At 45.2% G+C, this 14,194-nt stretch overlaps 1 protein-coding gene across 1 annotated transcript in view; it reads right to left on the bottom strand.

Moving 5' to 3' along the window:
* Positions 1–14,194, bottom strand: part of ABCA12 (ATP binding cassette subfamily A member 12) — a 326,573-nt gene that overhangs the window by 116,052 nt on the left and 196,327 nt on the right. Inside the window, exons 30-32 of the mRNA XM_070956774.1 lie at positions 7,392–7,610; positions 4,802–4,998; positions 3,844–4,004 (exon numbers count right to left, since the gene is read on the bottom strand). Coding sequence (XP_070812875.1) covers positions 3,844–4,004; positions 4,802–4,998; positions 7,392–7,610 — 577 coding nt within the window. The remainder of the gene's footprint in view (positions 1–3,843; positions 4,005–4,801; positions 4,999–7,391; positions 7,611–14,194) is intronic.

Raw genomic sequence — 14,194 nt, 5'->3', positions numbered from 1 at the left:
TCCCCATGTCCAGTCTGTCTTTTTGTCCAGTAGATGGTGTAAAGGTTCAGCAATCGTGGCTTTCTGCGGCAGGAAAATGTTGTAGAAATTTAGTAACCCCAGGAATGCCTGCAGTTCTGTTCTATTGGTTGGGGTTGGGGCTTCTCGAATTGCTTTTAGCTTGCCCATGGTGGGTTGTATTCCGGAATCATCAATCAGGTATCCCAAAAATCCAACCTTTTCCACTGCTAACTGGCATTTGTCCCTTTTTACTTTCAACCTCACTTCTTGGAATCGGGTCAATACTGCCCTTAGTCGTTTCTGCAGTTGTTCCTGGCTAATGGCTGATATTAAGACATCATCAAAATAGGGTACAACTTCTTCAATTCCCAGCGCTCCATGAGGCTCTGGAACAGTCCTGGGGCCATGCTTACCCCAAACTGTAATCGCCTGCATTTGAATGCTCCCCTATGTGTAACTATCGTTTGGGCTTCTGCTGTGGCATCATCAACTGGCAGCTGTTGGTACACCTGAGCCAAATTGAGTTTTGCGAATATTTTCCCACTACCCAGGGAATGCAACAGATGTTGCACGACTGGCACGGGATATGCGCTTTGCTGTAAAGCCTTATTCAGGGTACTTTTATAGTCATCACACAAACGCAATGACCTATATGGCTTCGTGTGTCTCCCACTTGGCATGGTCTGTCAGCTCTAGAATCCTTTGGGCAACAAATTTATCCAGTTGCTCATCAATCTTGAGCCGTAGAGCAAAAGGAACCCTTCTAGGCTTTATTCAGAAAGGGGTGACTTGGGGATCTAGGTTAAATGAGATGGGGGTCCCCGTGTACTTGCCTAGCTTCCCGTCAAAGACGTCTGCAAAATCCCTTAGGAGTTCTTCTTCCCAGCTGTTGTCTTTGACTTGGTTGATCCCCGTCATTGCCAGCCCCAGAGACTCGAACCATTCCAGCCCCAGTAGGCTAGGCCTGTCCCAGTCTACTATGGTTAAGGGTTGTTGTCCTCTGAAGTCTTTGAACTCTATATTGAAATAACTGATTCCCATTATTGGAATTCGGTTTCCTTGGTAGTCCTTAAGCGTGAGTCTCTGCGGCTTGAGTGCGGCTGTGATTCTGGGTATTAGTTGTTTGATGGTTGTCCAGGAGACCATGGAAAGGTAGGATCCTGAGTCGACCTCCATCTTGCATAGTCTCCCTTTGATGTAAACGGTTGCTGCCATCTTTTTTGCTTTTCCTGCGCTCGACTATTATGGTCTGGTGGGTTTCACCTCTCTCTGAACTGTGGTCCTCATTTCAGTGGTTTCTTCCAAGCGGTTGTTTCCTGTTGCTTGTTTGGAAGTTTCTGGCTCATGACGGAGGGCTGGATTGTCTGGTTCTGCAGGAAACTGGTTGTGATGCTCTGCAGGCTCTTGCAATGTGTCCTTTCTGGTTGCAGCGCTGGCAGATCACATCTCGGAATCTGCACTCCGTCCATGGGTGGTTTCTGTCATATCCAGCACACCAAAATTCCTTTTTTCCTTGGTGTCTCCCTTTCCGTTCCGAACGGAGATGCTGTACTTCATCTTTGTCTCCGTCCTTGGATTCGGTCTCCACATCCTCATAGTGGACGGAGGACTCTTCCTTTGCTTGCGGCCTCTTATTCATCTTTTTCATCGCGGCTGTGAACTTTTGTGATGCTTCGGTCAAAGTCGCTTCCTCTATGGCTTCTTGGAAGGTTATTCTTGGCTTTGCAAGCAATCGGCTTTGTAGGGTGAGGTCTCTCAGTCCCAATACCAACTGGTCTCTCATTGCTTCATCCAGGTTGGAAAATTCGCAGGTGGTGGCTGTCTCGCACAGGGTCACAACAAACTCGCTAATGGACTCTCCCTCCTTTTGGTCTCTCCTGTAGAATTCGTGTTGTTTCATGAAGGATGAGGCTTGGGGAGCATAGTGTGCCCTCAGGATTCCTTGTAGTACCAGCCAGGTCATAGTTCTCAATTCTGCCAGGGATGCTAGGGCTTTTGCCATTTTAAAAATGGCAACCCCGCAGTGCATGAGGAACAATGCTCTTTTCCTTTGCTCGGAGAGACTCAAAAGGTTCCTGGCTTCCAGGAACGTTCCATATAGGACTCCCAGTCTTCTCCCGCCGGGTTAAATGGCGTGGGTGGAATTATTGAAGACATCTTGTCTTGGTCGGTTGTAGTTTCGATGGCTGTTGATTGCCACGTGGAGGATCTGTGCAGCCTAGTCCTATTGTCCTTTTGTGTATCCCACCTTCGTCGCCAGTGTTGAATAGTGGACGCAGACAGAGGATACAGGACACGTTCGGCAGTTCAACAGCTTTATTCAGCTCCTGTACAGCAATGGCAATGCGAGCCGTGGCAGCCCTTTTTAAACCGGAGCTGTCCACAGCTTCAGCCACTGATGCACACTTAATTTTCCCGCTCTAGCTACTGGCTCCTGATTTGTCCCTGTGCCCGTCTATTCAATACATAACACCAGGTGTGGTCTTACTAAGGCTTTATTGAATGGTATTAGTACCTCATTTGATCTTGATTGTATCCCTCTGTTAATGCAATTTAGGATTGCATTGGCTTTTTTGGCTGCTGCTGCACACTGCTGGCTCATATTTACCTGGTTGTCCAGTAAGACTCCAAGATCCCTCTCACAGTTACTGCTATTAAGCTTGGTTTCACCCAGTCTATATGTATACTTTTGGTTTTTCTTGCCTAAGTATAGGACTTTACTTTTCTCTACATTGAATTTCATTTTGTTAGATAGGCCCCGTGTTCAAGTCTGTCAAGATCCATCTGGATCTTGAGCCTATTTTCTAGGGTGTTAGCTATTCCTGCCAGCTTAGTATCATCTGCAAATTTGGTAAGTTCCCCTTCTATACCCTCATCTAAGTCATTTATGAAGATATTGAAGAGTAGTGGGCCTAAGACGGAACCTTGTGGTACCCCGCTGCTTACTTCCCTCCATTTTATACAATACAATACAGCAATTAAGAGGAAGATTGATGAAAAAAATCCAATATGTGTTACAAGAAATTAAACGGAAGGAAAGGGAACTCCAGAATTCACGAGAAGATTGTAACATACTTAATCAACTAAAATTATTGCAACAACAAATATCTTTGTTGACTGTTTCAAATATTGAAAAGAAACCTAAATATATGAAACAACACTTTTTTGAACAGGCAAATAACCAGGGAGGTGGTTGGCATACAAACTAAGAAAACAGACAGAAAAGAAGATGATAACCAAGCTTCAAGAGAGAGTAAAATTGACATGAATAATAAAAACATTCAAAGACTTTTTTGGAATTATTATACCAATTTATACAAAGAACAAGAAATCTCTTTAGATACTATGGAGGAGTATATAATGATTAAAAATCTTCCTAAACTATCTGGAAATTACAAGCAAATTTTGAAAAGACCAATAACAACTTTTGAAATAATAGAAGTAATTAAAATAAGTAATTAAATTGTCATCAACTGACAATATTTATCATTACTGTACTATATCTATAGTCTTGTATTTAAAATAATATTAGCCAAGTTCAGTCCTGTCTTAAATTATTAAATCAATATCTACTGATGGCTAGGAGAATGTCAGAACATTCTACATGCTCCTCAATACTGGAATATTTGTTCAAAAATTTACAGAATATCATGAAAAGCAATGATTATACTCTCTGTCTCCAGATTTTATCATGTCTGTCATTAAAACCTATAAATTGATTAAAGCCATTTTCAGTATCATTTTCATTAAGATACTTTTTTCACCAGCGGTTACTTTGGTTTTGAGATTACTATTAGAATTTCCTACTTTATTAAATCTTGAGAGTAATTTACTGCTCCAAACCTTTTCTTTAGTAAGTGTCAGGTGGTATCCACTACCATAAGTTTCCTTGAGGTAGAATGGGGACCCACAGCATTTGAGACCTCCATGTTCCAAGAATGCAATCCTGTCACTTAAGACCTCTGCTTCATCCAAGTGATGTGTAGAAAGGATGATGGTTCTGCCTGAAAACATATAAAAGAGGCAATTACACTACAATTTCCATACAGATTCTTGTGGCAGCAGAAAAATTGCCAAGTGAAAAATGAATCAGCTCAGCTCAGAATCAGAATCAGCTCAGACTCAAGAGCTCATTGGGTGCAGAGGCCAGAAAAGGATTGTACCTCTCCTTCAAACCAATGGGAGGAATGAAATAACCACTGGCAGTTTTCTTTCTTCTCTCATGGAAAAGAGCCACTCAGCATATAACAAAAGCTGTTTAATCCAATTTTCTTTCTTTTCTTAGTAATGCTGGAGATCGTTTATCAGAAATCCCATTTTGAGATCTCCACACATTTTACCATATATCTACAAGTCTATTTATCAGCTTCAACTGCCATCCAATCTTATAGTCATTGAGAGCCATGAGCTGCTGGTTCTCCATCTATGGCGGTAGGTGGTCTTTTCCCCCATAATAAAGAGCCCTGATGCTTGGCTAAAGCTAGCCTTTTCTGTTATGATGCCTCTCCTGCTAGAGCCCAGCCAGCCATCTGCATCTCATGGAGCAAGAAAAGGTAAAGCCTGCAGGTGCTCTTGGCTTTTCCGACTGCCCTTCTGCAGGAGGGCAGCTCCACAGATCTCTCTTCATATCAAAGAGAAAGCTTAAAGTTTGAAAGCTTCTCTTAAATGTATGTTTGTGGTTCCATAATTGTGATTATATTTGTAATAGTCATTCATGCTTAATCTGTTATTCTGTTAATATTACAGTAATAGTTGTTGTTGCCCTGAAAAGCTAGAATAACAATATACCTGCCCATATTACCTTTTCTGTTCTTTGATATGATTTCCCAAATGCCTCTCCTAGAACAGGGATCAACTCCAGTGGTTGGTTCGTCCAAAATTACAACTTTTGAACCTCCCAGTAGAGCAATTGAAATAGATAGCTTCCTCTTCATCCCTCCTGATAAAGAGCCTGTCAATTTATGACGATGGTTGTATAATCCAGTTTCCTTCAAAATCCTTCAAAACAGCACCCGGAAAGAACATTATTTTGTAAATAAATAGAAAAAAGAATGATAAATTTTTAGTTTAAAAAAATTAGAAAAAAAAACAATTAGTTTAAATTACAAGGACATGGATTTTGGTAGCACACCAGGAAATAGTAGAGTTCAGTGATTCAACGAAGGTATTACATTCATAGTTTACTTGTTCACAGTGGGATTTTAACTCTCCTTCCCTGGAGATGTTTGAACAAAAGTTGGAAAGCCACTTGTCAGGATGCTGTAGGACTGTGCAGGAGGTTGAACTAGAGGATCTTCAATATTTTTTCCATCCTGAACATTCTATGATTCTTTAAAATCAGAGGGGGGGGCTTGCATGAGGCACCACATGATTCAGTCATAACAGAGTAGCATAACATGGAGAAATAAGGAGTTTTAAAGCAAAACAGAGCTCCTGAAATAAAACTTAAACTACAAGCACTTTCCTTTGTTTAGTACAACCTTTTTTAAATCTTAATTTCAGCATAAAACTTCCTAGTTACAGAAGAAGTGGAAAATATTATGCATGGAAGTGGAAAATATCACCCTGCTGGTTTTGAGTGAGAATCAGCCAAGTACTATCAAGTATTTCATTAAGACACATTACTAAAAATTGGCAGCAATAAAGGACTTCAATGCCCACCTGTGCAGTGGACAAATGCTAACAAACTCATCATGATATAAGAACATTGTAAAGCTTCCATCAAGTGTTTCCCAACTAACAATAAGCTAGATCTTGGTCAACAGAGCAAGAATTTTAGTGGCTTGAAATTATATTCCTTGTTTTTAAAAAAAGGCTGTTCTACTTCTGTTGTCACTTCTTAGAATATGATATGTGATTGTAGGTGAATAAAGATAAAGGGGGGTTGCAAACATTCACAATCACTTTCCTATATTAATTATTGACTTGAATATGGAGGTGAAGGCATTGCTTATCAAATCTGCAGAGTGAAAAATAGAAAAAAATATGAAAGCAATCTTGAAGAATTTCCATGCCTTGGGAACTTTCAGATGTATGGACCTCTTGGATTATCAGCAATGGCCATGCTAATGAGGAAATTCTGAGACTGAAGACCAGAATTTGTTAAGGCTGGGTTAGACAAATGGGCAGCAAGAAATGAAGATAATTAAATGCATTGTAAGCCGCCTTGAGTCTTTGGAGAAAGGTGGCATACAAGTTGAATAAATAAATAAATAAATAAATAAATAAATAAATAAATAAATAAATAAATAAATAAATAAATTAAGAAAAAGATATTGTATAATATGTAGAAAAAGTAAACAAATAAATGGGATTTGAAGGAAAAAAAGAACATATCTGTACAGAAGGTATATGTTGATTTTGGTCATACAGAAAGACTGAATGAGATCTGAACAGCAAAACAAATATATGAAGGAATAGTGAATATGTTGAAAGGAAACAAAGAATGTGATACTTGTGAGAAAGTTGTGAGACAATAGAATTGATGAGTCCTTAAAAACAGAAAGATTAGATTAAAAGATAAAAAAGGAATGTATGTGTCAGATCCCTAAGAGCCCCTTCGGGAGGCTGTCATTCTGGCAGGGAGGGGCCCCTGGATGCTCATTTACAACCTCTTTCCTGTTTCTTTTCGTCTTTGATGTACCTGCTTGGGAAAAGGAGGGGGAGGAAACTGCCTGGGACATGTGTTTTGTCTCAGCTCTGAAGGAATGGGCAAAGTGGCGCCTGAGAGCAGCTTCTTATCACCTTCTCAGCTTGAGCTCACAACAGCTTTGCACCTGTGGACTGGCTCACATCAGACTGGACATAGGGGAGGGGTTTTCTGCAACATTTAATCTAACGGCTCTGAGTGGGAACTTCAGATCCTGTCTTGCTTTCCTTGCTATCACTTTCTCTCAATAAAAGTTTCTTTTTCAAATAATGCCTATTTCAAGAGTTCTGCTTTCTTGAGGAGAGAGGAGAACAAGTCCTTACAGTATGAAGTTGTGCCTGGAGATAGTAAAAATAAGAATGGTTTGCAAAAATGAAAACTGTGGAGAGATATTGCATAGTGAATGGGGCTAGTGTAGACTAGATTTACTTTTATTTTATTTTATTCGTATGCCTTTGGTTTCTTTTCTTTATGGATTCTTAAAAAATAAGAAGTCTTATATAATAAGTCTTTGCTTCCTTTCAACACATCCACTATTCCTTCATCTAAATAAATAAATATAACTGAGGACTGAATTTTGGGGTATATAAGCATTCTCCCCAAATTTATTTTCCACATGAGAGTGATGTTAATGCTACTAAATAATTGCACTATTACATAATTTTTGCAAAAAGAAAAGGAGAAATATCTAACAAACATAAAAGGAAGACTCTTTTATACTGTTAAAAATACTATGACATACCTGTCTATTTCTTCCTGTAACTCTTCTTTGCTCCAGTGAGGCACCTTGATATAGCCATACAAAAGCAGGTGCTCCTTTGTGGTGAGGTAATCAAATAACACATTGTGCTGCATGCAAATTCCCATATTTTTCCTGATGAAATCTTGGTCAGTTCTGATATCTTTGCCATAAACAAATATAGTGCCAGATGAAGCAGGAAACAAACCTGTCAGTATAGATCTATATGGGGGAAAGAAAAGTTGAGAAAAATTATCAATAGAAGTTAGTATTAAAACTGAAGGGGAAAAAGAAGACTAATTCTAAGTTGGATGAGGGTAAAGCTGAGATTCCCATTAACTCTTTGTAATCACAAATCACTCACTGCTGACTTCCGGTTGACGTCACGGCGAGATCAGACAGAGAAAGTGGCTCTCCGCATCTCCGTGCCGAGTTCTCTCCATTGGTGGGCTCAGAAAGGAGCCAAAGCTGCCTTGGAGGAGCAGTGAAGCAAAGAGGGATGCTCTGCGAGGTCTCAGAAAGTTGCAGCTCTCCTGCCTGACCAGGGGCTTACTTTCCCTCTCAGCCACATTGAGGAGAAGAGACAGCTTAAGAGACAACCTAAGATGACCATCTAAGCTTTGAGCTGGAGCAGACTTTGGTGAACAGTGTGTTTGTTTTGTTTATGTTTTATTAAATTTGTATACCGCCCTACTCCTGAAGGACTCAGGGTGGTGAACAGGCACAGGATAAAATACAGAAATACAAAAGTTAGAAACAATTTAAAACCAAGTTAAATAATTTAGCCCACGACAATTAAAATCTCAATAATTTAAAACAAATTAAAATTTCAGTTTAAAAAATTTAAAAGATTTAAAAGAAAGGGGAGAAAAATTAGGCCAGGCCGGCTTGCTGGAATAAGAGGGTCTTAAGAGCACGGCGGAAAGTGCGCAGATCCGGGATCCTCTGTATCTCCGGGGGGAGCTCGTTCCAGATAGTGGGTGCCCCCACAGAGAAGGCCCTCCCCCTGGGGGCTGCCAGTTGACACTGCTTGGCTGACAGCACCCGGAGGAGCCCCTCTCTATGACAGCGTACCGGCCGGTGGGAGGCTGTTTGTGGTAGTAGGCGGTCCCATAAATAACCAGGTCCTAAGCAATGGAGCGCTCTAAAGGTGGTAACCAAAACCTTGAAGCGCACACGGAAGACCACTGGGAGCCAGTGCAGCTCGCGCAGGAGAGGTGTCATACGGGAGTGCCATGTTGCTCCCATAACCACCTGCGCGGCCGCACTCTGTGCGAGTTGGAGCCTCCGGGTGCTCCTCAAGGGGAGCCCCATGTAGAGAGCATTACAATAGTCCAGGCGGGAGATGACAAGGGCATGAGTGACTGTGTGTAGGGAGTCCCGATCCAGAAAGGGATGCAACTGGCGAATCAGGTGAACCTGATGAAAAATCCTCCCGGTCACGGCCATCAAGTGCTCTTCTAAAGACAGCTGTGAATCCAGGAGGACGCCCACGTTGCGAGCCCTCTCCGTGGGGGCCAGTGATTCACCCCCAATAGTCAGCGATGGTGTCAACTGACTATATCAGGACGTCGGAAACCACAGCCACTCGGTCTTGGATGGGTTGAGCCTGAGCCTGTTCCTCCCCATCCAGATCCTCACGGCCTCCAGACACCAGGACATCACTTCAAGGGCATCGTTGGGGTGGTCTGGGGTGGAGATGTACAACTGAGTATCATCAGTGTACTGGTGGTACTTCACCCCAAGACCACGGATGATCTCGCCCAGCGGCTTTACATAAATGTTGAATAAAAGGGGCGAGAGGACCGACCCTTGTGGCACCCCACATATGAAGGGCCTCGGGTCGAGCTCTGCCCCCCTGCCAACACAGACTGCAACCGATCAGAGAGAAAGGAGGAGAACCACCGTAGTACAGTGCCCCCCACCCCTAACTCTTCCAACTGGTGCAGCATGATACCATGGTCGATGGTATCAAAAGCAGCTGAGAGATCTAATAGGACCAGGACAGAGGAGCAACCCCTGTCCCGAGCCCTCCAGAGATCATCAACCAACGCGACCAATGCCGTTTCCGTGCTGTACCCAGGCCCGAAGCCTGACTGGAATGGATCCAGATATGTCGTTATATCTGTCGTTATATGTCGATATATCGCGCAACCACACTCTCAACAACCTTCGCCACAAAACGAAGGTTGGAGACCGGACGATAATTAGCCAACACTGCTGGGTCCAGGGAAGGCTTCTTGAGGAGAGGCCTCACCACTGCCTCTTTCAAGGCGGCGGGGAAGTCACCCTCACCCAATGAAGCATTTATAATCCCCTGGAGCCAGCTTTACGTCACCTCCCAGGAAGCCAGCACTAACCAGGAGGGGCACGGGTCCAATAAACAAGTGGTCGCGTTCAGTCTACCCAGAATCCTGTCCACGTCCTCAGGGGTCACAGGTTCAAACTCATCCCAGATAACATTCTCAAGACCTGCCCCAGTCCCTCCCCCTGAGACTACCCAGTCAGAGTCCAAATCTTCCCAAATCTGAGTGATTTTGTCATACAGATACTGAACAAAATCCTCGGCTCTACCCTCCAAGGGGTCCTCCCGCGCTTCCTGGTGGAGCAGGGAGCGGGTCACCCTAAACAGGGCGGCCGGGCGGTTATCTGATGATGCAATAAGAGCTGCAAAATAGCTACATTTCGCTGCTTTTATCGCCACTAGGTAATTCCTAATACGAGATCTTACCAGTGTCCGGTCCGATTCTGAAAGACTGACCCTCCAACTACTCTCTAGGCGACTTTTCCGGCTCTTCAACTCCCTCAGCTCCTCAGTGAACCAAGGAGCCAAATGAGATCGGCGCCAGGTCAGAGGCTGCAAAGGCACGACCCGATCCAGAGCTCCAGCGGCCACCCTATCCCAGGCGGCCACTAGGTCTCCAGCCGAGGCATGTGCCAGAGCCTCAGGAAATGGCCCAAGCTCCATCTGGAACCTATCGGGTTCCATCAGGCGCCTGGGGCGGAACCATCTTACCGGCTCCGCCTCCCTGCGGCGGGGTGCAGCGGTTCGAAGGTTGAGACGAAGGAGAGCGTGATCTGACCATGACAAGGGCTCGGTAACAATATCCCCTATCTCAAGATCACTCAACCACTGTCCAGAGACAAAAACCAGATCCAGCGTGTTTCCCCCCATGTGGGTAGGGCCATGAATTAACTGGGTCAGGTCCATGGCTGTCATGGAAGCCATGAACTCCCGAGTCACCTCAGACGCCTCACCCACGGACGGCAAGTTGAAATCCCCCATGACCATAAGCCTAGGAGTCTCAACCGCCACCGCGGCGATGACGTTGAGTAGCTCGGGCAGGACTGCTGCCACATGGCAGGGAGCCAGGTACGTGATCAGCAAACCCATCTGAACCCCATGACCCCATTTCACAAGGAGGGATTCATAGCCGGCCGTCTGAGGAACAGTGGCCTCCCTCGGTCTCAGACCTTCTTTAATAATAACCGCTACCCCCCCCGCCCCTACCCTGCAACCTTGGCCGATGGAATGCGCAGAAACCTGGTGGGCACATTTCAACAAGAGGGACCCCCCCTCTTGGCCCAACCAGGTTTCCGTAATACCTGCCAGGTCCGCTCCCCCTCCTGAACAAGATCACAAATGAGGGGGGCTTTATTTACTACAGACCTGGCATTGCATAACATCAGATGAAGGCCAGGGCCCTGAGGAACTGCGCAACCTGGAGAACCAGTGGAGCTTTGGGGGCCGGAGCGCGCCACCACTCGAAGACAGCGAGCGCGCACTCCCACAACATGATATGGCCCCCTACTCCCACCATATCTACCCCTCCCACCCACAGTACTGATGGTAAAAACTTTATCTGGATGAACTTTAGCCCCCCCCCCCTCACCCCAGTGTGGAACTGGGTGACAGGATATTTTTTTTTACCCAAAAGTTAACCCCAAAAGGATTTACTCAGAACTATCTGTTAAAGCGGCGATCAAACACTTTGAGAAAACTACCAGACTGGAAGGAAAGGATTAAAGAGAGAGAAAAATTCTTCAAAAACATAGGAAATTGGACTCTCAAATTGGGAAGACGTGACATTGGGAAGGCAATTTAAAATGCTGGAATTACGGATTTAAAAAATTAACACTGCTTCTATCATTGAATTACAATTTAAAATAATTAAAACCAGATGTTTAGTAACAATATTGAAAATTAACCTGAGAGTGCCACCTGCTGGTGAAAGGAAAATATACAAGCCTGGGAATACCCATTTAAAGGACTGTGAAAATATTTACTGGACTATATACATCTACCCTATGACCACTGGAGATTTAAATGTGAGAACAAGGAAGACACTTAATTAAAGTGATCCCTGAATGTTAAATTATATTTTCATTTCATTTTTCATTTATTAGATTTGTATACCGCCCTACTTCCGAAGGACTCAGGGTGGTGAACAGGCACAGAATAAAACACATAAATACAAAAGTTAAAAAACATAATTAAAATCAAATTAAATAATTTTGCCCGAGACAATTAAAATTCCCAATAATTTAAAAACAAATTAAAATTTCAGTTTAAAAAATTTAAAAGAAAGGGGAGAAAATTAGGCCAGGCTGGCCTGCTGGAATAGGAGGGTCTTAAGAGCACAGCGGAAAGTGCGCAGATCTGGGATCCTCCATATCTCCGGGGGGAGCTCGTTCCAGATAGTAGGTGCCCCCACAGAGAAGGCTCTCCCCCTGGGGGCCGCCAGTTGACATTGTTCGGCTGATGGCACCTGGAGGAGCCCCTCTCTATGAGAGTGTACCGGCCGGTGGGACGCTGTTTGTGGTAGTAGGCGGTCCCGTAAATAACCAGGTCCTAAGCCATGGAGCGCTCTAAAGGTGGTAACCAAAACCTTGAAGCGCACCCGGAAGACCACCAGGAGCCAGTGCAGCTCGCGCAGGAGAGGTGTCACACGGGAGCACCATGTTGCTCCCATAACCACCCGCGCGGCCACATTCTGTGCCAGTTGGAGCCTCTGGGTGCTCCTCAAGGGGAGCCCCATGTAGAGAGCATTACAATAGTCCAGGCGGAAGGTGACGAGGGCATGAGTGACTGTGTGTAGGGAGTCCCGATCCAGAAAGGGACGCAACTGGCGAATCAGGCGAACCTGATGAAAGATCCTCCCGGTCACGGCCGTCAAGTGCTCTTCTAAAGACAGCCGTGAATCCAGGTGGACGCCCAAGTTGCGAGCCCTCTCCGTGGGGACCAGAGATTCGCCCCCAATAGTCAGCGAAGCATCAACTGACTATATCGGGACGTCAGAAACTACAGCCACTTGGTCTTGGATGGGTTGAGCCTGAGCCTGTTCCTCCCATCCAGATCCGCATGGCCTCCAGACACCGGGACATCACTTCAAGGGCATCGTTGGGGTGGTCCGGGGTGGAGATGTACAGCTGGGTGTCATCAGCGTACTGGTGGTACTTCACCCCGAAACCACGAATGATCTCGCCCAGCGGCTTTACATAAATGTTGAACAAAAGGGGCGAGAGGACCGACCCTTGTGGCACCCCACATATGAGGGGCCTTGGGGTCGAGCTCTGCCCCCCTGCCAACACAGACTGCAACCGGTCAGAGAGAAAGGAGGAGAACCACCGTAGTACAGTGCCCCCCACCCCTAACTCTTCCAACCGGTGCAGCTGTTGTGGCCCCGCCCTCTGAGCCTGTCCCATCGGAGGAAGAAAGCTCCGAGCATGAAGAAGAGGAGTCAGCCAGGCCTCCCTCTCCAGGCCCCTCCCCTCTGGCATTGTCTCAAGTGCCGGTCGAGGGAGAGGAGACAGCTGATTCGAATCAAAGTGATAATGAAACATCATTCCTGGACGCACGCCTCCGAAGGCGTGATAAACGTTTGCAGCAGCTTAGGAGGCGTGCTAGGGATTAGAACTGAGTCACTGGACCACACCCCAGAGACTATATAATAGAGGGTAGTGGTCAAAGGATCCTTGTGACGAACAAAGTAAACCTTGGACAGTCACTAAAGCCTCGTCCGGAACTGCTGGGAGGAATATTATTTCTGTTTGGACTTTCTTGAACGTTCGTATCTTATCTGTCTGTTTGTGAAAATAAAGTCCCTTGGCAGACGGTGTGTCTATCGCTGCCAAGAGGGAGATAAGAACTGGGTGCGTTCCAAAGTGTTTCCTTAACCCTCGGCTGGCTGTGTTGTGTGTGTGTGGGGACGGGGACAGATCAGCAGCATGATACCATGATGTTGATGGTATCAAAAGCCGCTGAGAGGTCTAACAGGACCAGGACAGAGGAGCACCCCCTGTCCTGAGCCCTCCAGAGATCATCTACCAACGTGACCAATGCCGTTTCCGTGCTGTACCCGGGCCTGAAGCCCAACTGGAACGGATCCAGATACATCATTTCATATATGACTGAATCTATAAAGTGACTTAAAGAGGCTTGGATAACTATGTAAATATAACTGACTACTTATGGAATATAAAGAGCTGTGATTAGTGTATACTTTGAAGAGTAACCTCAGGTCCCTTTCTGGATCAGGACTCGTTAAATACGGTCACTCATGCCCTCGTCACTTCCCGCCTGGACTACTGCAATGCTCTCTACATGGGGCTCCCCTTGAGGAGCACCCGGAGGCTCCAGCTGGTCCAGAATGCGGCCATGTGGGTGGTTATGGAATGACGGGGCACTCCCATGTGACCCCCTTCCTGCGCAAGCTGGACTGGCTCCCGGTGGTCTTCCGTGTGCACTTCAAGGTTTTGGTTACCACCTTTAGAGCGCTCCATGACCAGGGTATCTACGAGACCGC

Source organism: Pituophis catenifer, unplaced genomic scaffold (genome assembly GCF_029215685.1).
Source record: "Pituophis catenifer annectens isolate HBS135680 unplaced genomic scaffold, rPitCat1.0.hap2 SCAF_1, whole genome shotgun sequence".
NCBI lineage: Eukaryota > Metazoa > Chordata > Lepidosauria > Squamata > Colubridae > Pituophis > Pituophis catenifer.
Note: the sequence above shows the minus strand (reverse complement) of the source record. Positions and strands in the feature narration are given on the sequence as shown.